Raw genomic sequence first — 26,949 nt, forward strand, 5'->3', positions numbered from 1 at the left:
CGAGACAGAGGGAGGCCCCCTCTCACACATCCCGGAAGTAGCGGCGCGGAGCGGGCGGCAGGGTCTGGGCAGGGGCTGCCTCTGTCATCGCCGTCATGGCAGTGCGGGGCCCGGGCTCCTCCGAGCACCTGGAGCGGCTGCACGAGATCTTCCGGGAGCTGCACGGGCAGCTGCGCGTCCTCCCCGAGCGCCTACGGGGCGGCCTGGCCGGTGAGTGAGTGCGGCCCGGGTCGGGGGAGCTGCCGGCCCGGCCCCGGCCCCTTCCACTTCCACTGTGCCGCTGGATCCGGGCCGGGTACTGCCCCGGCACTGCCCATCGGGGTGCCCGCCACAGCGTCCGAGCACCTCTCAGTGTAGCCGCGTGTGTAGGGTGCCAGTGCCACCCCTCCAGGATTGCCTTGGATCCCAGGGATTATCTGTGAATCTCCAGGAGACTGCTGGGAGTCACCCAGGGGGTAAATGATGGGGCACTCTTTAAAATAAATGTTAAATACAGTAGTCCAGTGCGCTTTTAAAATGTAACAGTAATGTGCATTTGCCTTGCTGATGTAAATCTGCACGCTGTAATTAAAGTCCTTATGTGAAACCTCACGGAATATATTCAAACAGATTGGTGACCCTGTGGGTGTGCAGGCATTACTGTATTTGTGCCATCATTTCAACCCTCGTATGATATACACTCAACAGTAGTAAAAGTGTTCAAAATGTCCAATAACTTTTGAGGCAGCTCATTGAGGCAGCATATGCAAAACCCAAGGCGCTCTTGGGAAGTTTTTTGTTAATATTGTTCGTGTTCCAGGTCAAACTAGCCAAATCCTATCAATTGAGCCAGAACTCAATCGTTTCAAAGCCCGCGTCGACTGAGCTGGCAGAACTCGATCATTCTGAACACCGTGTGTGGCGCTAGAACCCGTGAGCGTCCTCTGTCCCAGGCTGTCTCCTGAGGACTTCAGATACTCCCAAGTCCATTGGCAGTAGGGGTGCAACGATAAAGATTTTTTTGGCTGATACTGATGATCAATTGTTAACCAGCTATATTGGCTGATGCAGATCTGATTGCTGACATGCAGCCTAGCAGTTTGGGGAGCATGGTCCAGCTGGTAAGTCTGTGGGGTGGAAGGGGAGGGGGAGGGAAGGGGCATGGCGGGGGTAGATCAAGGCCCCCTTGGTGAGGGAGGGAGTGGGGCAGGAGCAGGCACTGCCCAGCTGGGGTGGGATGTGGGACGGAGGCGCAGCGAGGGGGGGCAGCTCCCGCCACTGTGCGCAAATCTGTGGGAGGCATGGAGGCCATGTGTACCTTGGATTTCTGCACGGGACAGGGAGGGCTGCCCACTGTGGGCTGGGGCCAGGGCCTGCGCCAGCCTCTTCCTGGCGGGAGAGCTGGGCCGGGGCTGTGCTCAGGGCAGGCAGGGCTGGGGTGGGTGGCAGTGGCCCTGGGAGTGGGAGGCTATGGAGTGGCTACAGCTAATTTTGGGGTGGCTGTAGCTTTCCCTGTAGCCCCTGCCCCCAGTGCTGCTGTTGCCTGTCCTGCCCCCACCCACCCCACGTACAGCCCCAGTCCCACCTAGCCCCCCACCAGGAAGAGGCTGGTGCAGCCCCTGGCCCTGAGCCCGCAGTGAACAGCCCGCTGCATGCAGAAATCTGGGGGACGCATGCCCCCATGTCTCCCCCAGAGGTGTGCACAGCATCAGGGAGCTGTGTCGTGTCCGTCCCCCCCCCCCCCCCCGGACTAGCCACCTGCAGCTCCATCCCACTTCTTGCCCTGTCCTGACTGGGCAGCCCCTGACCCAGCCCTACTCCCTCCCTCACTGTGGGGGCCTCGATCTGCAGCCCTATGCCCCTGCCTTTCCCTACCACAGACTTATTGCCTGGATGCTGCTCTCCAAGCTGCCAGGCTGCATTCCTGGCCACATGCATGCTGTGCCTGCGCAGATCCATGCAGCATTTATTGGTGACATTATTGGCTACACTAGCCAAAAAAAGCTGATTGCTGATAATGTCAGTTTTCTTCTTATCGGTGCCAGTCCGATATGAACCAGTCGGTGCACCTCTAATTGGCAAGCATCCTACGTGCAGGCTTAAGCCCGGAAGTCTTGGAATTTGGATTCCCTCTACATTTTGGGCTTGTTACAGGACTTTCTTATGGCTGCTTGCCTTAAAATAAAGAAATGTTTTGAGTTTGACCCAGTTCTTACTTGCTCACTGGCAACTTACAGTAAGTAAGAAGATGACTTATTTGCATACTTAGTTGCATATTTTTTCAGTGTACGATAGTTTTTCAGCAAATATAATAATTTTGAGCTTCCAATATAATAATTTGTATTTAAGACCTGGCAATCCTTGCACCACTGCTCTAAACTACTTTTCTTTCCTGTATGAGACCTGCGCTGCTCAGGGAAACTGGCTCATGAGAAATGGGCTCAATAGCAGTATCCAGTGCAGGAAGCGATGCTGGCAAGAGGATGCTTTTCCTTGTATGTCTTTGTTTTAATGGGAGGCTGGTGCTAGTGGTAGGTAAAGCACCCCTCCCTCCCGGCAGCTGGTCTCCCTGTAAGTCCCACGATGAGCTTATCGTGTATTTCAAGAACTGAAAAAAGGAAGGAGCCAGAGGAAGGGATTTCTACCAGTGTGGACGAATCTCCTCGCAGTCAGCATGTTCTCTTGTTGCATGGCCTGACACGTAGTTGCCTCCTGCCTGTCTGGCCAGCTTTGTTTCTCCACTAGAGGAGTGGCTAGGGCAAACCAGCAATGTACAGTATTGTTCTATGGGAGTATAGCCTTGTGACCACCAGGGCTGACTTTCTGTAACTCTGTGAACTGAGAAGTGAAACCTAAGAAAAGGCTATGGCTTGTTTAGAATCCAGCAGATTGTAGGCTTGGTAACACAGAATTGTTCCTTTCACATAACTAGCTCTCAGCCAATTGGTCAAGTTCAGGGTTTTAGTCATTGTCTTTGAAGCTGTCCATAAAACTGGCCCAGGAAGGACTGTATCATCTAGCATAATCCTGATCTTTCTAGGTGGTTTAATTCTAGTGTAGCCAGCAGGTTGTCAACAAAAGAGAAACTCATGTATGTGGAAGAATGACATTGTTTTGGGGAAGAGCCCACTCATTTGGATCTTGCTTTGCAGTAAAAACAGAGACAACTGAAATTTGATGCCTTTAGAGCAGTAGTGCTCAAGTCTCCAGCCCTGTGCACTGGGTAAATGGTGTGCAGCCAGTCTTTGTGTGTAGGATTGGTTTGTGGGAATGATCATTAGGATGCCTGCCTGCTCTAGAAGCGAGGCAAAACCCAGCAATACAATGGAGGCTGTCCCAGGTGGGCCCTCAGCCTGGGAAGGAGGGGGGAGCTGACCCAGAAAGCCACACTTGCTTCTCTTCTGAGAGCCAGGTCCAGAGTTTGCTAGATCTGATCTGATAGCATGCTGTCTCCCACCCCTCTTCCTGGCTGTGCCTTTACAGATGCTTGGAGCTAGGTGCCCAGTGGGGAAACCTGGCAAGAAAAGAGATGTTGTGCCTTCTCACCCCTCCCCACCCCTATTCTTAGTCTGGTCTCAGGGGTTCCGGCTCCTGCTGCCCCCTGAATGTGCAGCACTATTGCAGCCAGGATGGGGCTCCCAGTGTATCTTACAGCCTGGCTGCCAAATCTGTCCAGCAGTTGGTCCCTCATGCTCTTTCATGCCCCTGGCCATCCCACTCCTTGCCATTTCCACACCACCACCTTATGTCCTCCCCCATCTCCAGGACTCTGGTGTGTAGCACCTCAGACCCTACCAGCTCCTGGCAAGGGGCCTGCCTGAGGGTTTTTGTTTTTTTTTTTGAGGGTTCTTTTTAATGTGTATCCGGGGCCAAATTAGCCAAAACTAATTCCAAATCCAAGAGTCTGGAGCCATAAGTGGCCTTACTACTGGTGAACATCTGCCACCCACACCTGAGGCATCAGATATTTCCAAAACCTTTGGCAGACATCGTACTTGCAGGCTAAAGCCCAGAGGCTTGGGGTTCAGATGCCCCCAACTTTTGTTTGCCCTTAGCCATAAGGCCCTTGGCGCAAGCAAAGCAGGGGACTCCCATTTCCAGAAAGTGGGCTTAAAGCCGCTACACCTTGGCAGGTACTGAACCATGCCAGAAGAGCAGTACTCCTGGGGTACACTTCAGGAAAACTGCCTTCATGGACACAGTATTTCCCCTGCCAGGTTAAGAAAACACTATGCTTGTCCTGAGCCTTCAAGAGGTCTGAGGGTTGGGCAAAGGGAGGCTGAGCCCCCAGGCTGTTGTGAAAGGAAGCAGGAGCATAACCCAGGGCTGCTCACTTCCTCCCTCCCTCCCTCTACAAAGTAGTGTCAGGCTAAGCTGGGGGTGCAGTGAACACTGGACTTAGCCACGTGCAGCACAGTATGCTGGGTAGACTGGGATGAGGTTGCCAGCCAGTCTGAGGGACCCCACTAATTGTACTCCCCCCCAATCAACTCCACAGCATTGAGTGGGGGCCAGTGTTCCTAGTGGATGTGGAGGACCGTTTCTGGATGCCTGCTCCACTAGTTGTTTGCCATTTGCACTAGTTGTTCCCCATTGAAGTCCCCAATTTAGCCACATGTTCAGCTTGTAGAATTTGTATGCTAAAGTACATAGCTGGTTATGACATGCATGCCACATATATCTGCATCCTGAGTTAAGGACATTGCTCAGGACTGTTCTGGGAATAGTGATTTCTTGACTAAAAAAAATCAGTAAATTATTTCAGGCTGTAGGTCTGACAGACTGCTGGCCAGTATTGATTTGTGTGTATTTAAGTTACCTGGCCCTTCGTAATTTACTGACAGGTTTTAATTTTAAGGTGAATTTTGGCCTGGTATCCTTCTAGTCAGCCCCTGCCTTTCAACTTGAGCTTTTCTGTGACGTGTCCTCTTGTGGCTTGTACTGATGTTTTTCTGGTGTGTCTGACATACTTTCTGCTTTCTTCCTTAGAAGAGAAGAAGAAACTAATACGAGAATTTGATGAGAAACAACAGGAAGCAAATGAAACGGTAAACATGTGACGAGCTGTTAGGAGGAAGGGTGGAGCAGGGGCTGAAGTTCAAAAGTCTTGTTTCTTGCTTTGTAGCCAGTTTGTTTTTGCCTAGTTCCTTTAATCTGGGGTCCTGGGTACCAGTAGTTACAAGTTAATCTCCAGTTATTGGGGCTTCTTTCATAATCACCAAGCTAGTTCTCTATGATCCTGTGAATTCACTTACAAAAGAAGTAGGGCTAGAAGGAACCTCCAGAGACTATTTAGTCCAGGGGTAGGTAACCCCTGGCATAGGTGCCAGAGCATGGCACACAAAGGCACTTTGCTTGGCCACATACCCCTTGGGGCAGATAGTGCGGAAGGGGCTTGGGGCAACACTGCCACAGCAAGGATCGGGCACCTTGTGGCTCCTTTGCTATCCACCCCTGGCACATCAGTATCTTATAAGTCGTGGTTACAGGTGTTTTTGGCATTCTGCCCAAAAATGTTGTCGACCGTGATCTAGTCCAACCCCCTGCCTGAGGCGGGATCATCCTTATCCAAACCATCCTATACAATGCCATAATCTAACCTCTTACTACAACTACTGTCAACCCTTACACAACATGACATAACACTATAACCTTCCTCAATTAAAGCAGGGGGACCACAGCAGCCAACATCTTGCTTCTCTAATAGGTTGTTAGTATATGCTCAAGAGATTGCCCTATTCATTTCCTAATGATCCATTTTCTACCAGCCAAACATATAGAAGCTAACATGCTACCCTCTTGTAGTCCAGGGTGGAAGTTAACTCCTTTAACCTCAGGGGTATCAGCATATAACCAAGGTATGGAGCCTCAGGCATCATACCATAGAAGTTTTACAAAATACTACCACATTCAGTCACAATCCTGAGCCTTGGCATTTGGGTCTGGATAGTCAGACTAGGGATCTTGGAGGGACTATCTCATAGATGTGATTGGAAAGTATTATGTTAGGCAACATCAAAAGGAGAAAATGTCAACATACAATAGAAAATCAGCGCCATAATTTTTGCAGTGCTCTTTCCTTGGAGCATTACACAGTGTCTTACATCAGGGTAAACGTGTATGCTAGAGATTTACAATAAGTAAACTCACCTGTGCTGCTGGAATAGCATCTAACAATGCATATCAAATTATGGAAGGTACCAATAGCATGACACTTCCAACTACAACATGGAATTATTAAAAATATGGAAAGGAAAAGAAGCACAAACCTGAGATCTTAATTCAAAGAATGTTCTGCCTTATGTTGATACAGAACTGTTAAGATTTGTCTTTTAGTTTCAGACTCTTTTTAGAGAGGAAAGGTCATTTTTAACAAAGGGGTTTGCTATGTTCTTGAACTGTAGAGTCATGTAACCTGATTACCTCTTATTTAACATCCAGGTGTGATTTTTATGAGGACCACAGGTTTGGTACACAGCACTCTGTATTGGGCTGGGGACCTTTAGACCTGTGTGCAAGGTCTCTGTATTAGATGAAAGCAACTTCAATCATCTTTCTCTCAAAACTACATGCATGCCTTGGGCGGTTGGTCAGTTTCAAAGCAGAGCCTTGTTGGGGCATATTGTGACGTCCTAGTTTGGTCACAGAATGAATCTAGGGCTTTTTGTAACTACTCTTTCTTACTAAAGCTGCGGGAGATGGAAGAAGAATTGAAGCATGCGCCACTGCCCTTCCGCAACCAAATGATGAGCAAGATCCGGGCCTACAAGAGAGACCTGTCAATGTTCCAGAGAGAGATGAGAAGCACAGATCTGGGCTTGGTTCCTGGCAATCGGGGAGACACAAAATATGGAATCTACTCCATGGAAAATGAGCAGAGTGTGAGCATCCAGGGGATATTAACTGTATTTAAGACCTTTGCTGATTGCATTACAGTGCAACTCTGACTGTTTTATAGTTTCATAGTTGGTAGGGTCAGAAGGGACCTGAGCAGATCATCAAGTCCTACCCCCTGCCATGGCAGGAAAGAGTACTGGGGTCAAATGACCCCAGCAAGGTTTTCATCTAGCCTCCTCTTAAAGACCCCCAGGGTAGGAGCCAGCACCACTTCTCTTGGAAGTTGGTTCCAGCTCCTAGCCACCCTGACAGTGAAGTAGTGCCTTCTGATATCTTGCCTGAATCTACCCTCTGCCAGCTTGTGACTGTTATTTCTTGTCACTCCTGGGAACAGGGACTCCCCCAATGCCTGCTGGCCCCCCCTGACTAGTTTGTAAACGGCTACTAGATCCCCCCTTCAGCCTTCTATTGTGGAGGCTGAACAGGTTCGGGTCCCTTAGCCTCTTCTTGTAGGGCCTGCCATGCTGACCCCTGATCATGCGGGTGGCCCTTCTCTGGACCCTTTCCATGTTGTCCACATCCCTCCTGAAGTGCGGTGCCCAGAACTGGACACTACTCCAACTGCGGCCTGACCAGTGTCGCATAGAGGGGGAGGATCACCTCCTTGGACCTGCTCAAGATGCATCTGTGGATGCATGACAAGGTGTGGTTGGCCTTCCTGACTGCGTCCCCACACTGTCGGCCCATGTTAATTTTGGCATCAATAATGACTCCCAAGATCCTTTTCTGCCTCTGCACTGACAAGAAGGGACACCCAGCCTGTAGGTGTGCTGCTGGTTCTTCCTTCCCAGGTGCAGTACCTTGCACTTGTCAGTGTTGAAACCCATCCTGTTCTCATCCGCCCACCCCTGTAACCTGTCTAGGTCCAATTGCAGCCTATTCCTCCCTTCTAGCGTGCGCACTTCTCCCCACATCTTAGTGTTGTCTGCGAATTTGAACAGGGTGCTTTTTAACCCTGCGTCCAAGTCACTGTGCTATTGCTAGTGTTTCAGCTTTAACCCCCTTAGTTTCAGACCTCATGTAACTTGGCTATAAATCTACTCTGCGTTTAATATGAATGTTTCAGGTGAGAGGAAAACCATGCTTAGAGGGTTTCTTAATAGAACCCATATTGGTTATCTCAAAAACAAACATGTTTTTAAGATACAGTATAACTTTATGAATCTGGCATGCTCAGGACCAAGCACCTGCTGGAAATATAAAAATTCTGGATTTTTGAAACTGGAGGGGTTGGGGGAGGGGTGGCTGGTCCCAGAGCAGCGGCTCCATGCGGAGCAGCGGCACAGGGTGGTGGATGGCATGTGCAAGCTTCCCCCTCCTCTGCTCTGGGACCGGCTGCTGCTACTCCCCAATGGTGTGTAGTTTTAAGAAGTGCCAGATTTTGGATAATTCTGGATTTATGAGGTTATACTGTATGTTCAAATAGCGTTCAGTTCTCTTTCTTAAAACCTAATATGAAAGAGATTTGTGAAACACTGAACTACTTTTGTTTAAACATTCCTTTACAGTTCTGGAAAGATAAATAATTATTCTAATGCAGGGTAAAAATTTAAATGATCAGTTTAATTTTGCTACTTACCTGAATGAAGTTTATAAATTAAATGTATTATATACAGCCAGTAATAGAATTAGCTGTAAACACTTTCAGTTTAAATTATCTAAAGCACTCTACCAAACTTTTTTTTAATGGTCTGAACAGTATACTACTTATAATGCAAGATATAAACAAGCAGATCTGGCTTATAGAAAGGGATGCCAAGTTATGTCTGAATCTGTTAGACTGGAATTGTCTCTAGTCTACAAGCTGAGAGACTTGCCTGTCTGGGCTGTTGTGGTGCTGCCTATGAATTATTTTAGTCTTCCAGATACCTTTTATCAGAATTAAAATTAGAAAAGATGGGAAGTGTGGTGAAGACTAAGTCCTGTCCTTAACCTATGTGGATTCTCTCATTGCTCATAACCTCTCTACAACATGTGATCTACAGAATGGTAGATTAAAGATTTAGGAAAAGATTGTCTGAGATCCCGTTTTGTCCTACAGTCATTATACATCTCTCAGCCACTGATTGTGGAGATCAGGTTATACACCAGTCCATCATGATGCTGTAAATAAAGGACTGCTTTAAGTAGAAATAAAAGAAGGCCTTGGGAAGAAAAGATCCTATTTTCACATAAATCTCCCTTACTGGCAGAGAGGTGGGTGGTTCACGGATGGAATCTCTGGTATAGGCTGATCTCTAACTAGACTGTTTAAAAATAAATAAAAAACCCCTAAACCTTTCCCACACTAGATTTATCACTTAAAAGCAGCTCCTTGGCTGAGACTGAACTGTCCTGCTTTTTCTAAGTTTAAACCGATCCTTTCAGCTACCCTTAAAAATTGTTTAATTCCATTAACTACACCAAGCCTCTTTTGTATTGAATCATATCTTTTTCTTGGCTGGCTTCCTGGAGTAGATGCTATTTTTCTCTTGGAGCAGGGGCCAGCAAGCTTTTCAAGCTTTAGGCCAGAACAACCTGGCTCAAGTTTGACATGGGCCAGGTGGCTTTGGTGCATCAGTAACAAGGGGGCATTGTGTGTGTCCTCACTTCTCAGCTACAGTGTGGGTGCAGCTGGAAACTGGCCAGTCCTGGCTCAGTTCCCCACTGGCTGGAAGTTGTGCCCCTGGTGCAGCTGGGGAGCAGGGGGGCAGGGAGAAGTGGCAGTGATGCAGGTGCAACTGGCCCCAGTACAGATCCTTGTTGCCTGGCCACAGCACAGGCATAGGCAGAGGCAAAGCCTTCTGGCTTTGCAGGCCAGATCCAGTGACTATGCAGCCTGGATGTTGCTGACCCCTGCCTTAGAGCTCAGATTACATGTGTTCCATAACCATGGGCTTTGGCACTTGATGACTTGTTTTTGAAACAGCTTTCCCAAAAATAATTAGTTTATTATCCTCATGTAAGTATGCTGGAGTTCCCTTCTTAATAACCAGTAAATGTAAAAGCTGAGACTAGGTTTCCCCAGAATTTTCTACTTTGGAGCGATAGACAATGAGTTTGCAGTACAGCAGATAGAGATAGTACTGGAACTCTATGGGTGCATCTACACGTTGCCATATGGCAATGTTGCTACAGTGCTGTACTTTAGTACTTCTTTTTGGACGTACTAAAGCACGATGCAGTATGGGCGGTTACTGCGCCATGCGCACGGTTAAATTTCACCACTATGTCACTGTAGTGGTGAGCTGTTCCCAGGGAGCATACTGCTACGGTGACGTAGCTGGCGATCGCATGCGGAAACACATGATTGCTACATTGCCGTAGCACACTATACGGTGATGTAGCGCATCGCTATGTTGCCATAGGGCAATGTGGAGATGCGTCCCATTTATACTAACACAGAATGACTCCTGAATCCTTGTTGTTGTCAGTCAGTTTTGAGGCCATTCTTATAATAGGTTTGGGGGAGCAGGGCAGCTTCTGTTACACCATACCTCAGGCTCTGTTGCATCCAGTAACTTCTATGCATTTCATAACTGCACAAAATTTCCTGCCTAAATTGTTTTCTGACTTTAACAACTTTCTACCCAGAGAAAGCTTTTTCCTTTCCTCCTCTTTTAGCTAGTTTAAAATGCTGCTTGCTGAGAATGTGGTCAGACTTGCATCTGGCTTGCTCTCTGTTCTGTAGAAGTGTTGCAGATAGGTCTCTAAAGGTCAGTGTTACAAGGCTGACATACACTATAATGGCCACTTTCAGGGTTAACAATAACTTCTTCCCTTAATAACCTGAGAGGGCTTTGTTACCATTACAGATAGATTAGATGGCCTACAGGGCCATTTGTCTTTATAAGAAATTAGAAATGTCTAATGCCTGTATTTAATAGCTAAATAGAAACTCTCTTTTTCAGACTCAGCTGCAGTCTCAGAGGGTGCTGGTTCTCCAGGGGACAGATAGCCTGAACCGAGCCACTCAGAGCATTGAGCGTTCACACCAAATATCTGCAGAGACTGATCAGATTGGTACCAATATAATCGAGGAACTTGGGGAGCAGCGAGAGCAGCTGGAACGCACCAGAGGCAGAGTGAGTATAGGACTTGTTACCATTTTAACATAAAAGCTTGGCATGCACCTACTGGGAATGATCACACCAAATAACTCCTGTGGAGACCTGCCTAGAGTTTTCAGAATTGTTCCCTGGGATGTTTGTGTAGATATCTGGGAGAAAGGAGTAGGCTGTAGACAGAAGAAAAGTGAAAATGCTCTCAATCATGTGTAGCCTGTAAAGTCTGCAAATACTCCACAATAGAGAGCCCTTTGTCACCAGGAGTAAACTCTGAAATAGCTTTTAAATTCGTTATTATTTGGGTTTCAGAGGTCTGTGCAAGGTGATTGGTATTGATCAAAATTCGAAGCATTTCTTTTCTTCCCCACCTGGCAATGTAAACTAAATTGAAACGGTTAACTAGTTTTCACCCTATCTTTTATACTTGGACTAAATGACCCAATAAGTATGAAGTTGCAGATGGACCATATTAAGAGCGCTTAAAAGGCCAGTGTCTACACTATAAAGCTTTTTAACTCCTACAAAGTGCCCTCTATCGAGATACCTAGCTCATATTAGGGTAATATCAGTTTGTTCTGTGGAGCTAAAACAAACAATTTGGAGTCTTCCGCCATCTGAGGATGCACTGCTTTCATGTCCATCTCCACCCCTCTCTGCCCCCTCTATGCATACCTAGAGCTGGGATACAGCCCAAGTGTCCTGGCTTCTAGGCATGCTCCTGCTTGTCAGCCTTCTGGCAAGTCAGAGCTGTGCAGGGAAGAATTGGTATTAACCCTTAACTTGCAACTTCTCACAGCATGTTTGTAATTTAACATCACTTAACATTTCACAGATTTAGTGTGGTCTAAGTGTAACATAGAACTTCACCTTAAGTCTCTTCTGTTCCCCTGAGGACATAGAGGAAATGACAAGACAGTTAATAGCTTAAATTACATACTTTTGTTTAAGTTAGAATTTAAATACTGAAGCATTTATTTTTGGTTTGAGTTACTGTCAAACGGTATCTGCTCACTTTCCAAGTAAATATATTTTTCTACTATAGCTCTGCTCACTTAAGCTTGATTATTTCAAAAGCACAATCAACAATAAAGGTTTAGTTGACTTTACCTTTGGCAAAATTTCTGGAACCCTTCTACCTACAATAGATTTGCATACTTTTAACTGAAACTTGGAAAGACATTCCATGGATGCAGAAGAAGGAACAGTTAAAGGGTTTTTTTTGTTTTGTTTTGTTGTTTGGTTGGTTGATTGTTTTTAGTCCCATTGCTTGTGTTAGAAGGCTCTTCTAGAACTTGTTCAGTACCTCCTTCTAATTCCTTTTAGTGCCACAACATGACTCTACATATGCTGGGAGATGATCTTGAGTGACAGTGTCATGCTTATGTAGTTGTATGTAGTCTAAAGCACAGCTCCATTCTTCTCTGAGATGTCCAGAAAACTGCCAGTGTCCTAAGAGTTAATAGTACTCCTGATCAGGTTTTGAGGGTAGCTAGGAATTTTCTGTAGTGTATATCCCAGGCATAGATCCAGGAAATATCTTATCGCAGGGGATTGTAGGCTCTCTTTATTTTCTACAAGGAGGGTTAACTTTTTGCAGATGTAACTCCTAAAAATGTGTTATATTGCTGCCTTATGCTTGATGGAGGGGGAATAGTCTTTTGAATGTACCATCCCAGTAACATTTTGTTTATAGATTTGCACTTTTGGGCCTTTTACATAGTCTTTCCACTGTTGAAATCATAATAAATATACAGAACCTAATTTATTTTTGTATGTGCTCCTGTATTTTGCTAATCTGTGATGAGACATCAGAGTGCGTTACCTTTGTAGTAAGGTAACACAACAGTTGTTAGTATTGGACTGTACACAAACTGACTCCAGCTTGTTACGTTTCCTTTTCAGTTTACGCTGTGAATGAATTGGGTGAAATGGGTTTGCTTTATTGAAAGTATGGGAGTAAGTAGCTTCATTAACTTACCAAGATTGCTGGTGAATGGAAATAGATAGCAAGTGAAGGGCCATTTTAAAATGTGCACCAAGTTGGACTGCCAGGATAGATTACCTGATTTCCCTTCCTTTTAACTTCTGGAGTAGACTTGTTCAGACTCTGGAAAATGTAATCACAACATGGGATAGAAATGAAGGATTAAGCTGATTTGCTTGTCATGTGGCAAACTTTAGAGCTGTATAACCTGCATTTAATTCCTTGCTTCTTAAGAAGCAGTTTCTAAATTGTTTATGGACGGAGTTAATTTCTGAGGAGTAAACATCTGGATTGGCTTAGTTATTAACAATCTAGAGTTGAAAATTCTTGGGTCAATGCATGACAGTTCTCTCTTGGTTATTTGTAAGTGTTCATTAGGGAGTTAAATGTCCTTGGGAATATGCTGTAGATTAATATCAGAAATATTCTTTCTGATCTTCATAAACTTCACCCTGTTACTCTTGTTCAACTTAAAGGAGTTAATTCCTCTCCTTCAGCCTTTTTAACTTTCTAGTACTTGCAGGCTAAAATTACTTTCTGTCCTTTTTGTTGCTCAATCAAATTTCCCATCTTTCTCTCCCAGCCCTGTTAACTCTTATATTTATCCTGATTGTGGTTCTGATAATGAAGTGCCCTGAACTGACTATAGTGTTCCAGTTGCTGTTATCCTACCCGTGTAGAAAGGACTGTTGTATCACAGGAAATGAAGGTAACATCAAGACAGGGAGTTAAGGGTGTGCAAAGCTTCAGTCACCAATTCAATTCAGAGAAGATTCGGCCTGATTTGGAGGCCGAATCACCAAATCCAAATTGAATTGGGAGGAAAAAAACAAACCTCTGAATAAATTTGGAAAAGATTTGGAAAGCAGTCTTTCAGGGGAACAGAAACTGATAAGAGGAAGGGGGAGCAGGGGAGAGAGACTGACAACTGTAGCTGGCCAGTGACTGTGATCTTTCCCTGAGTCCCTTTCCAATCACAGTGCTGTGGGGCAGAGATGTAGAAACAGCATCTAACCGTCTGTCTGCTGCCTTTCTGTCCCTCTTGTGAGCTGTTTCTGCCTGAGCAACAGTGTCTGAAAGGTACTGGACTGGCTTGGCTTCCTAGTGGTCAGTCTCCTGCTAGTTTCTGTTCTTGGAAAAGATTGGATACAGCTTACTGACTAGAATCCCTCTACTTTATCTCTGTCCAATCCATTTCTTTCAACTTATTCTTCCCCCAAAAACCTTTTGTTTGTTCTTGTTTCCCCCTGCCCCCCCGCCCCAAATCTTTTTTAAAAAGAAAGCTGTGTTTTCCCTGGCGGTATGATCCACATTTTATATATATATATATATATATATATATATATATATATATATATATATATATACACACACACACACACACACAAGATATTAATATTATGAATTACACATACATACAGTAAACACAACACAGAAGTCAGACACAGTTATACATCAGAGAAGAAGAAGAGATATTATTAATTAGTTATGCACATAGACACATTTTCCAGCACAAGAAAGATTAATATGAAGTGTGCTGGAAAGGCAGGTGCCAGGTCTTCTGGCAGGGGAGGGAGAGGGACTAGAAGGGGTAGGGGGAGAACTTAGAGCTGTAGATGCATCCTCTTTCCTGGCAGCTATGAGTCTTCTGCTGCCAGTGGGAACAAGGAGGTGGGAGCAGTACCTGTCCCTGCACCTGCACCACTTCCCCTAACATCAGAAATAGCCACGAGCAGTAGAATGACAGTCTCTTCCACCCCAGCTTCATCTGCCAGCATGAGCTTTTCAGTGCCAGAGGAGGAGCTGGATCTGGAACCAGGGGACCTGAGCACCCTAGCAAAAGAAATTCTGGGAACTGAGGGGGAATCTGAGTTGGTGCTCCACACCCATCAAAGTTCCCCTAGAGCCAGGTCTCCTCCAGAAAGTACCTCAGAGGAGGTTGAGATTGTGGAGACAAATGGCTTAGCTGAGTCGGCTCCTCCTCCTGTTGTGCCTCAGCCTGCTGAGGAGGGGGATAAGTCAGGATCCCCACCCTCAACCCAGAAGCAGGGTGGGTAGTGTAGTGTGGGATCATTCTGAGGTGGCAGATGACCCCAAGTAAGCTATCTGCCAGCACTGCTGAAGGCAGATCAGCTGGGGCAAGGAGGTGAAACACTTTACCACCATGGTGATGCTGATGCATCTCAGGAGGCAGCACCCCCTTGCCTTTGTTCCTTCTCAGCCTGGCACCAGTAGGAGTGTGCCCAAAGGGAAGTCCCCCACTTGCTCCAAAGCCCCCTGTTCCCATGAAGCAGAGGCAGGCCACCCTGGAGCAGTGGGAGAAAGCCGCAGACAAAGAGGGGTGCATTGCAAGGGTGAGTGAGGTCACCCAGAGCATTGGGGAGATGCTTGCTCTGGATGGCTAGCCCTTCTCTTTAGTTGAGTGGCCAGGGTTCAGGCAGCTCATGGTGCTCGTGACCCCATCCTACAAAGTTCCTGCACATACCACCTTCAGCAGGACAGTGGTGGCCTCCCTGCATGAGGCATGCAGGGAGTACTTGAGGGAGGAGCTGTGCAAGGCAGGGCTGCAGGTAACCTTGCACTTCACCTCAGACATCTGGAGCAGCCAGGGTGGATATCATGCCTACCTCTCCCTCACAGGGCACTGGTGCGATCAGTCAGGCTGTCGGTAGGCACTCCTTCAAGCTGAGGTGATGGATGAGTCCAACAAGGCAAGGGAGATCATGATGGCCATGAACTGCATGGTGCAGGGGTGGCTCATTGGGCTGGTGAGCTCACTTGTGGGTTCGTGGTCACCGACAATGAGGCTAATATGTTGGCATCCACTGTGTGGCACACAAGCTGCACCTCATAGTCAGGGATACCTTGGAGGGGGACAGGGCTGCCAGTGATGGGCCCATCGCTACCACCCAGCTGATTTCAAAATGCAGGAGGGTGGTAGGCTACTTCCATGGCAGCATCAAGGGGGGCAAGATGCTGCAGGAGAAACAGGCAGAGCTGAGCATCCTGCAGCCCAAAATCATGCAGGATGTGGAGACTCAGTGGAACTCCACATACTTGATGCTGCAAAGGCTGGTGGAGCAACAGAAGGCCATCCATGAGATAGCCTTGCTTGGGGAGATTGGGGTCAATGCTCCCCTTAACAAAGCGGAGTGGGATACCATCTCCCAGATCTTGGTAATCCTCAAGCTGTTCCTCGAGGCCACCGAGACCCTCAGTACTGGCGGTGTCCACTTTAGCCAGGTGATCCCTGTAGTGAGGGAACTTGAGAACCAAATGGAGATGTTCCAAGGGATCAGTGTTCCTGCTTGGGGCAAGCAGCTGTCATTAGATGTGCAGGCACTGGTGAGATGGCTGAAGGAGGGCGTCAGGAAACAGCTGAATCCGTTGTGGTCCAGGATCCATTGTGGTCCAGTACAGTCCACATGCTGGTGAGCATGTGCGACCCAAGGGTAAAGGGGAGGATGTGCACTGGCAGCACCAAAACCCTTGATCACTGGACGGAGGTGCTGGTGAACAGAGTCAGGGAGGCAGAAGGGCAGAGGTTAGGGGACATGGAAGAGGGGGATCCGCTTCCCTGTACCAGCACTTCCAGCACCAGCCAGTCTCCTCCATGCCAGCTGCTGCCAGTGTGGACCAAGGACATGGCTTCAATGTTGGGGTCCAAACACACCAGACCCCAGCCTTGGGCAGGTAGCGCCGAGGCTTCAGTGGCTACCTATCTTGCCAAGGATGTGGAGCTACTGGACTGTGACCCCTTGGCCTAATGGGCAGCCTGCAGCCAGATGTGGCAGGATCTGGCCACGGTTGCCCGAGAACACGTGTCCTGTCCACTGACCAGTGTTCAGCATTGCTGGGGACATTGTGACATGCCACCACACCTGCTTTGATCCGGTTTGGTGGAGCAGCTGGTGTTCTTGAAGGTGAACCTCCCACTGCTGGGGTTCTCCAAGCTCCACCTGCAGATGGAGTGAGTGCTACCCTCGTCACTCTGTCCGCACCTATTTCCTTTTTAAAATATTTAATGCCCTGCTCTCCGAACTGGAGATGGCACTCACTGCATCACCAGCCAGCAGGGGAAGAACATATCCCTGCTGAGCTCCTGTGCCAGGATGAACTTTGAGTTATGGGCTGGGGCTGTGGGGAAGGAGAAGGCCCCAGGCCCTAGGCATGACCACTAAAACTGCACCATGCCAGGGTTGGGAAACCTGGTGGGACTGCCAGCAGTGTGGCAGCCCCAGGAGATGCCAGGACTAAGAATCTCCCTGTGAAAGGCAGGTAGGAGGTGCAATAACCTCCAGCCACCACACACATGTACAGTCCTGGCTGGGGAAAGCCCAGACCCATCATGTCTTTGATAGGCCTGAGGCTTGCTAGTTGCAGTGGAGTTGAAGCTCCAGGTGAGCTCAGCTTAACTGCCTGGGATGCCGCCTGTGAGGCACAAGCTTTCGGGTTTAAAATCCTTTGTCAGGCTGAGGAAGCATCTAGTTGGTATGTGCGTGCTCTTCCTGGATGGAAGGAATAGTAAAGAAGCTAGAGGCTGGCATACAGTGCAAGCAATAAAGCCAGTCAGTGAAAATGGAAATGGAGGCATCAGGGGGTGAGAGACAAGCTGGGGTAGAGGGGAAGGGGGATGTAGCAGATAAGAGGCACAGGCCTACTGGGAGTGCACAGGTGAGATAATTTAGCATTGTTTCCTCCCAGGTTTCTCATTTTTATTAAGTATCCTTTAGATAATATCCTACAGATGTATCTGGCCTTTTCTGAATTAACTCATGAAAGCTGCATTTAATTTCTCACCCCTTTCTGTTGCTTCACTTGTGATCAGATATTCCAATATAGTGTCCTCCACAGATATTGCTGATATGCTCCTTTATCCCTAATGGTCTGGAAGAAAGAGTAATTGTCAAGTACCTTGTTAACTTACTGTTCATCAATGCTTTGAAACAGTTCAGTGGGTTTCAGTCACTGATGATTTTAATCTTTGATCCAAAAAGAAATTATAAGACAACTAGCCGATTTTGCCTGTCAAGAATGACTGGCGGGTGTGGAGGCTGGGATGGAGTGCCGCCACCTAACGCCCCATGCTACTGCTGTTCTGCCTCTTGCAGGGAGCGGGGTGGGGGAGTCGAGGCCAGTAGCTCCCCCACCCTCTGTCCGGTCCTTGGCGTGGCTTTGGAAACATGGTGGTGCTCCCCCATGCTTGGAGCACTCTGACTGGCTGTTTCCATCAGCCAGTCGGAGTGCAAATAAAGCATTATGGACAGACAGACTTAGGCTTTTATAATATTAGAATTTATGAAAATAAAAATATTTTGAAGAGCAACTTTGTCTTTACTCTGTTACAAGGAGAAGGTAGCTGACTGTTAGCAAATAAAAACCTAGGATTCCAGACTAGCCCAGGGATTAACACGACACCTTGTTCGATGAGTGACAGAAAGGTTTTATTTACTACAAGTATTTAAAATCGAGTCAGGTGAGCCCAAACCAAACCAGAGCCCAGTAATTAGCTAAAAGGTGATGATTTCTCACCAAACAGGCAACGAAGAGGTGGTCTGTTTCTCTTCAACTTCTCGAGTAAGTCGGGCACATCAGCAACTAGTGTCGGAGAGATTTCTCACTCTTGAAGCGCACACGCTGTTTGCTGTTTTACTGCCTTTTTATACGCTTAGTTTAGTATCTTCAAAGTGTTCTTTTAGTTGTGTAAATCACAAGAGTCCCAAGCAGTAATTGACAGGAAAAACCTGCTCATTACTGGTTATCAGAAATTTCTAATTTGAATGATTTACCTTCTTCAGTAACAAGAGGTTATCAAGTTTGAAACATATCAAGAAACTGATTAACAGCCAGGAAAAAACGTACTAAATCAGGAGGAGACATCTATTACATATGGAGAATGTCTCTTCCTGGACATAAACATGAGTTAGAACCAAAAGAAATATTTACCATACTAATTAATCAAAGATAAACATTTCATATGATTACATACCAGACAACTAAGAGTCTGCCTGAAATCATCCTGAATATAACAAGGTAAGTTGAAAGAGAGACTTCATTATTCTTTCTTAGATGGCCTAGTCATGAACTCGCATCCTCTTGCATTATGCAGTTAGCTTTATTATTCTGTATTTTAATTTTTGTGAGTAGGTCCAAGCTTAGCATAAGTTTGTCTCATCACTGACTCCAGTTGTGATAATCTTGTTTTCAGGTAATCACTCCCAGCAGCATACACCTTGAGAAAAGGGAACGTTGACATACAGTTTTTTTAGGTAACTCATCTGTTTCTCAAGTCTTGAGTGATCGAGCAAGAATGAACTGTTTCTGGACATCAAGATTTTCTGAATTCTTTTGAACCCAGATCTTTTCTTGCTTATTCATTGTGATCTCAGTGGCACACTTTGATGGAACAGAACAACATTTGGCTCTGTACTTCATAATTCAGACTAAATGGGAAGTAACTTGTGGGTTTGTATTGTTTTTGTTTTTTCTTAGTTGGTGAACACAAATGAGAACTTAAGCAAGAGTCGTAAGATCCTTCGTTCCATGTCCAGAAGGTGAGTAGCATGACTCAACTTACGACTTAAAAAAAAAAAATAGAGCAGTACTACTTTCTAATAATCAGTCCTGGACAGGTTTGCTCTTTATTTTAAAATCTCAAAGAAGGATGCAGCCAGAAGACTGGTGCATGAATTGTTTCACCCAGTAGCTGAAAACAACCATCTCTAATAGAACACAGCATTAGTTTTATAACAGAGTAGTGTTGCACATCAATTTTGGACAGTAACATGGTAGTCTTTATTTAGCTGAAACTGGAGGGATTTAGGAGAAAAACATGTAACATATACATTTTTTCCTGAATAAAATGGACTTGCACTCTTTCTTCTCTGCAAGTGCTGTGGAATCTTATTCAATGAGTGCTCATAGAGTAATATAGTACCATATTTACTCAAATATAAGAGAACCCCTGAATAATTAGATTCTGTATATCAAATTTATAAATTTTCCATATAATTTTCCCAGTATAGAACCTATTTATTGGAGGTTGGCCTTGAATTTATCCCCTTCCCACTGCTACGGCAGGGAAAATTGAAATCTGGGGAGTCAGATAACCCCTTTGCCCTTCCCCTTCTGGCCCCCCCCCCCCCCCCTCCCCCCACCCCAGCTTCTTTTCCCTGCAGCCCTTTCCCCCAACCCCTTACTGTCAGACCCTGCTCTCCTTGAGCACATGGAAATGAGGGGGAAACTTGAAAATGCTAACCTTGAAATAAAAATACCTGTAGTAATTTGCATATAGCCAAATTACTGTAGGTACCCATAGATTTAGCTCATCCAAAACTGTTGTATTTTACCTTCTATGAAATTGCTGCAAGCTTTAGCGCATAAAGACTTTTTAAGCAGTTGTTCCTTGCAAACTAGGCATGATATGAGTCCAAAGCCAAAAGGCTCATGATTTATCATATTATTCATTGGGCTGGGCCCCAGCAGAGTCAACAGCATTTCAAGCCATGGTGATGCCACAGCTCGGCATTGCTCAGGATGTATATGTACTCCAGATACCCCCTTTTTCATAAGTTTCACAGTAGCTAGGGTCAGGAGGGACCTGAACAGATCATCTAGCCTAACCCCCTGCCACAGGCAGGAATGAATGCTGGGTTCACAAGACCCCAAACAGGTGATCATCCAACCTCCTCTTGAATTTTCCCAAGGTAGGGGTGAGGACCACTTCCCTGGGAAGCTGGTTCCAGATTTTGGCCACTCTAACTGTAAAATATTGCCTTCTGATCTCTAACCTAAACCTATTCTCCATTGGCTTATTACCATTGTTCCTCATCACCCCAGGTGGTGCTGGGGAGAAAAGGGCTCTGCCTATTTGCTGTTGATCCCCCCTGATGAGCTTGTAGGCAGCCACCAGGTCCCCCCTCAGCCTCCTCTTGCTGAGGCTGAACAGGTTCAGGTCCTTCAGTCTCTCCTCGTAGGGCCTGTCCTGCTGCCCTCTCACCAAACGGATGGCCCTCCTCTGAACCCTCTCCAGGTTGGCCACATCCCTTTTGAAGTGCGGCGCCCAGTACTAGACAGAGTACTCCAACTGCTGCCTGACCAAAGTTGCATAGAGGGGAAGTATCACCTCTCTGGACAGGCTTGAGTTGCACCTTTGGATGCATGACAAGGTATGGCTGGCCTTGCTGGCTGCAGTCTGGCATTGGCGGCTCATGTTCATCTTGGAGTCCATAATGACTCCAAGATCCCTTTCCACCTCTGTGCTTTCAAAAAGGGAACTCCCCAGCCTGTTATATATGCTGTGGATTCCTTCTCCCAAGGTGCAGCACCCTGCATTTCATAGATTCATAGATGCTAGGGTTGGAAGGGACCTCAATAGAGCATCGAGTCCAACCCCCTGCATAAGCAGGAAAGAGTGCTGGGTCTAGATGACCCGAGCTAGATACTTATCTAACCTCCTCTTGAAGACCCCCAGAGTAGGGGAGAGCACCACCTCCCTTGGGAGCCTGTTCCAGACCTTGGCCACTTTGTCTACGTTGAACCCCATCCTATTCTTATCTGCCCACTTTTGTAGTCTGTCTAAATCTAGTTGCAGCCTCTCTCTCCCTTCAAGTGTGTCCACCTCACCCCACATCTTAGTGTCATCAGCAAATTCGGACAGCGTGCTTTCCACCCCCTCATCTAAGTCGCTGATGATGTTAAACAGTGCAGGCCCAAGGCCTGAGCCCTGGGGTACCCCACTGCTCTCATCTTGCCAGGTTGAGTACAACCTGTCCACCACTACTCTCTGGGTGCGCCCCATCAGCCAATTTTTTACCCATCCAACTGTGCAGGCATCAATGCTGCAGTCGCTTAATTTATTGATGAGGATGGGGTGAGAGACAGTGTCAAAGGCCTTTTTAAAGTCTAGAAAGACTACATCCACAGCGACACCATCATCCAAGGATTTAGTTACTTGGTTGTAAAAGGCAATCAGGTTGGTCTGGCAGGACCTGCCTTTGGTGAACCCATGCTGATTGCCCCTGAGCATGATCTCCCCTGCAGGCCCCCCACAGATGTGCTCCTTGATGATTCTCTCCAAGATCTTCCTGAGCCCTGAGGTGAGGCTTACAGGCCTATAGTTACTTGGGTCCTCCTTCTTCCCCTTCTTGAAAATTGGGACCACATTAGCCAGTTTCCAGAGGGCATCTGGACCTGTCCCACACAGGATCTATGTGCTAATTAGCCTTCCCATTCATGACTGGATTCAGGTCTTCTTGTTACAAGTCCTGGGATCCTCCAAAACTGTATATGCAGATGAGATGTAGGGCAACCTGGTCTAGCTCCATTTTATGGAGGGTGGTGCCACACTAATCACATGCAGTAGGCTGAGAGAGGGGGCAGGAGAATGATTCTGCGTGAACTGTTTGGGGCCCAATTTTGTGGTGTTTGCCAGACATTTAAGGCTGTGAAACAGGAATCACTGGAAATGGGGAAGAAACTGGAGATCTTCAAAAGGGGACTGGATGCACACCTTGCTGGGGTTATTTGACCCCAGCAGTTTTTCATGCCCAGAGCAGGGGAGCTGGACCTGCTGATCTTGCGAGGTCCTTCCCAGCCCTAAACTTTTATGAATCTGTGAAAGGTGCAGCTCAGCTGTGGGAGTGAAGAGGAAGTCTAAATGTATGCAGTGTTGTGGCTCACCATTTCTTGAAAAAGAGTTAGTGCTGAGGAGGGGACTGCATGCAATGGACAGTATCGTGATTCTTATTCAGATAGCCTGCACTAAGTTCTCCTTATGATAGGCTCCCATCAGTGTTTGCCCAGTATGGGGCATATGCTTTATAGTCATGCTTAGTGTTGGCTGCATTTAATCAACTTCATAGTTGGTTTCCAATACTGAGCACATACTGCTTTTAGCAGTAGTTCAAAGATAAACAATGTATTTAATGAGGTTTCCTTGTATACAACTATAAGGCAAAGGGCTCTTTTCCCTATGTTGATGGGGGGGGCACCTCATCTTGTTTTTGAGTAGAAATGGTAGTATACAAATTAACGATTCCCTGCTATCCTAAACTCTCCAGTGCACAACTGCTACTTGGTATCACACTGTCATGTTGTTGCACTAACTGCAAATGATGTATGTATAGCACATGCTATAAACTGAGTTGAGACCACAGGAACATGAAATAGTTAATCAGACCAAGGAGACATTTATTCTGTTCACTTGTTTGATAGTGACCAGTGCTTGTTGCAGGCTGTTTAGACCAAAGGAATGTGAGGGAAACTTTCTTCCTAGTTCCCATTTTGTCAGCAGTCTGCTAATAACCAGAGGTATAAAGGTTGCTATCACTTAATAACAATTATCATCTTTAGATATACTAGGGATGATTAAACCCTTGGTTGTTAACTCTCTTTCTGGCTGTGTTTGCCTCTAACTTCTATGAAAATACATTCTATGGGTGGTTTATGCATTATAGCAGTTATTTCTATTTTTTTATTTACATTTTTGTTTTAATTAACTTCTTCAAAGCAAATAGGTACTACTCCTATGGTTCTCATGTAATCTTAAAACCTTTTAATGTTATCCATAAAATACCTTTGCTCCACTTTTTCATTAAGCTGTTTTGGACCTCTATCCTTGAAGTAGGGTAACCAAATATGAACACTCCTCATGGGAGAAGGTACCATATGTTTGTAGAATGTCATTCTCCTCTCCACTGTTTTTGCTTAAACACTGGATTTTAACTACTTCTGCACATTGAACTGTCAAAAGAGTGTACGTGGTTCTTGTATATTATTACCTTTCTCACATGTGATGCCTGTTTGCTTAAGGAGAATCCAAATGAACTTAATCAAAACTAACCATCTGTACACTCAGTGCTGTTTCCTAGGAATAGTTCTGACAAGGGTCTTCAGAACACTACTTTCATTTTGTTTTAACTTTTTCTTAGCTAAAATTTTACCAAAATTTTTAAAGGTCCAAACGATCATGGGTTTTGTTTACTAGTCTGGAGAGGTATTGACTTTTAAACAAGGTTGGGGGGAAAAGGGGGGGAAGGAGTTGGCTCATTCTATCCAAGACAACTTTTAATGTAGTACTAAACCAAAGCTGCCCACTAGTTTGATTTCCAGTCTGTGTATTGCTGGAAACATGTTTCTCACGGATACATAAAAATAAAAATTCAGGCTGGTGGGGAAGAGCAAAGTTTGCTGCATTACTTAATATTTTGTTGCTTGTGGACCCACCCACAAAGCTTTGGAACCATTGCCCTAGTTCCTTTTCCTGGATGGGTTCAGTGTAACTGCTCTAATGGCAAGATTTAGATTGTAACTCATTGAAAAGTCTACATACAAAGTGGGCTTCTGTTTACTGAAAAGGTAGTGGTGGAAATCAAAGGAAAGTCATGTGATGTGCTGCTTAAGTTTCAGTAGTGATACTTTTCAGGAAGGCAAGTTTTCAGGAAGACAGTCTTGTGCTAACCTCAAAGCAGTTAAGTGGTGACCCAGTAAGTAACTTATCAGCTGTGATGCAGTTATGGTTTTAGCTGTCTTGATCCTAAAGCTCCCTTTCTCCCCCCCTCTAGAGTAACTACAAACAAGTTGCTGCTCTCTGTCATAATCATCCTGGAACTAGCCATCTTGGGAGGTGTGGTCTACTACAAGTTTTTCCGGAAAAGCTGAGCTTTCACGGCAGAAACTGAGACTGGTTTTCATTACTGTCCATCAAGGATCATATGTGGACATTGTAGCTGAGTTATTGGAAGGCAGTAGCTCCAGAAAAGTGGATGAGACAGCTCTTCCTAGTGAAGGGTCCTGTGACTGAACTGTCAGGTTCGACAGCACACACAAAATGAAACTACTAACTCTAGGCAGGCACCAAGTGATGGTAAAAGTGAAAATGCAGAGACACTGATTGAAGTCATGGTAAGAGTAATAACAAGGTAATAAATGTTTTATTACACGTTCAATTTACATAATGTCTAAATGAATCAAAACTCAGTACATAATACAGCAGTTATTGATCAGCTGGAAAAACTACAGTTTTTTTTTTTTTTTTTTATTAAACCTAGAAGTATTCCACTCTCCAAATGTCTGATACAGTCAGTCTTACTCAAGCTGCACAAGTGGCTTGGTAGAGCTCGGGAATGTTCAACACTTGAAGTCTTAAATCCTCACTTGCTCTTCACTTTCTGATTCATCTGGTGAACTAGGTGTTGGGAGTTCATCAAAAACAGTATGTGCCCCTTCCCTTGTTTGCCCAAAGCATGTTGCAATCACATCTACTGCAAGACTGGCTGTAGCCTTCACTTCCTCCTGAGAGGCTCCAAGCAGTGGGTTTACTTCTACCAGGTCAATTGCTGAAAGCATTCCTGAGGGCAAAGCAGAAATGACCATAGTTAAACAACACAACAGAAAAGTCCCAACAAGAGGTTCTTCCTGACTTGGGGCAGCCTGTTAATGCTACAGGAATTCAAAGTATGAGGGCCAGGGTAACACCTTGGGAAAAACTAAAGTTCATTTCAAATACTAGGAGATTTACTACAGTGCAGTTCAGCAGCACCATTTGTTCGCGCTTCTAGCATCTTGGTACGCCCCCCGCCCTGCCAGGCTCCCTCCTTCCAGTGGTTTTATTACTATTCAACAGTATCGTTAATACATCCTGCATAGCAACTGTGCTATACCTAAAACTTTCCCAAGGATCAGTAATATCCCAATCACTTTGACTACAGACCACTGCTGGAGACCTAGATGATGGTATAGGCATACAGGCTTATAGTCCTACCCCACACTAAAGGCTCTACCCCTGCAACTGTTACTATGATTATTTGTTATTGCAACTCATTACTATGATGATGCTCAATGCTGTGAATAGAACGTGTTACTGTGTGTGTCTGCAGGCTCAGGAAGACAGTAATGCTTCTAATAAAATTATTAAAATTCATAGAAACTAAAACTTTATAATGAAAAGGAGACTTTGTCTAGCTTCTTCTGGCCAGCCTAGGATGACTTTCTACTGCAGTAGGCCACACTTTGGGATTAGCAATAGTAGTTCTGTATTTGGCAGTACATAGTCAGTTCTACTTTTTTACTAAGCTCTCTGCTAGCTCATCTACTTATGTAAGCCTATGACCTAGTTTTGTTAGAGTACCAAACATACTGAGGTTACTTATAGTTTGACCCCATAGTATCAATACAGAATTAAAACAAAATCTGTATCTGAACTTCTAATACAAACTCCTTAGAAGTTTCAGAAACAGACTTCTTACTATAAAGCTACAACCAAGTACTGTCTAGGTAGCTTCTTTGACAGCTGGGCTTAATCAAGCTAAAGGCAGAAGATTTCTTCCTACCTGTATTGTGTATTTCCTCTGCAATATACATGCCTTCCCGATATGTTAATCCACCTAAAACAGGGGTTCCTGTTGCTGGAGCCAGTGAAGGATCAAAAGCATCAATGTCAAAGCTGAGGTGAATTGGTCTTTGTCTCCTGGTAGGGAGAAAAGCGGGGAAAGGGAGGGGGGAAAAGAGTCATAGCTTGTCTTGTGGTTTGGCTTTTTTTGGTTTTTTGCTACGTAATTACTTACCAGTGTTTTTTGTAGCCATGTCACCTTTAATTCACAATATACCAGACCATGTTCCATGGCAAAACATATTTATTATCAATAATCATTCTCAGGGGATATATTGGCAGAACAGTTAAAGTAGCTTGCTATAACTTCAGAAGCATGTGTTCAAACCTTCCTCCAGATCTATGCCCAGGCTACCATGTGAATAGGGACCTGATCACTTGGACTGGAGAGTCAAAGGCAGCTGGACATGTTTCTACATTAATTCATGTTCTCTTGGCTACAGTAGCTAGCATAATATTGCCATATGCAACAGGCCTCTAGGCTAAGGTGGGCCTTTTGACTTAGTCATTTCAATCTGCTAAGCCCCACACAGATACTGATAAAGATTTGGGAAAGTGTGATGTAAATTAGTCAGACCTTGAGGATAGACTTCAGTTATGCTCTGTTCCTCCTACCTGGGCTCCCAAAGGACCATCCCAGTTCAAAATGTTCT

The 26,949-nt window shown here is 45.6% G+C and overlaps 2 protein-coding genes across 2 annotated transcripts in view; one reads left to right on the forward strand and one right to left on the reverse strand.

Annotated features, from left to right (window-relative positions):
• Positions 1–24,854, forward strand: VTI1B (vesicle transport through interaction with t-SNAREs 1B). The gene is made up of 6 exons (XM_006266434.4): positions 1–210; positions 4,969–5,027; positions 6,669–6,860; positions 10,767–10,940; positions 19,399–19,460; positions 24,471–24,854. Exons 1-6 carry the CDS (start codon positions 96–98, stop codon positions 24,565–24,567), a joined length of 699 nt encoding a protein of 232 aa, XP_006266496.1. The 5' UTR covers positions 1–95; the 3' UTR covers positions 24,568–24,854.
• ARG2 (arginase 2) overlaps positions 24,812–26,949 on the reverse strand; it is a 26,443-nt gene continuing 24,305 nt past the window's right edge. Inside the window, exons 7-8 of the mRNA XM_019477033.2 lie at positions 26,238–26,374; positions 24,812–25,256 (exon numbers count right to left, since the gene is read on the reverse strand). Of these exons, the coding sequence (XP_019332578.1) occupies positions 25,051–25,256; positions 26,238–26,374 (343 nt within the window). The 3' untranslated portion in view covers positions 24,812–25,050. The remainder of the gene's footprint in view (positions 25,257–26,237; positions 26,375–26,949) is intronic.

Source organism: Alligator mississippiensis, chromosome 2, assembly GCF_030867095.1.
Source record: "Alligator mississippiensis isolate rAllMis1 chromosome 2, rAllMis1, whole genome shotgun sequence".
Lineage (NCBI taxonomy): Eukaryota > Metazoa > Chordata > Crocodylia > Alligatoridae > Alligator > Alligator mississippiensis.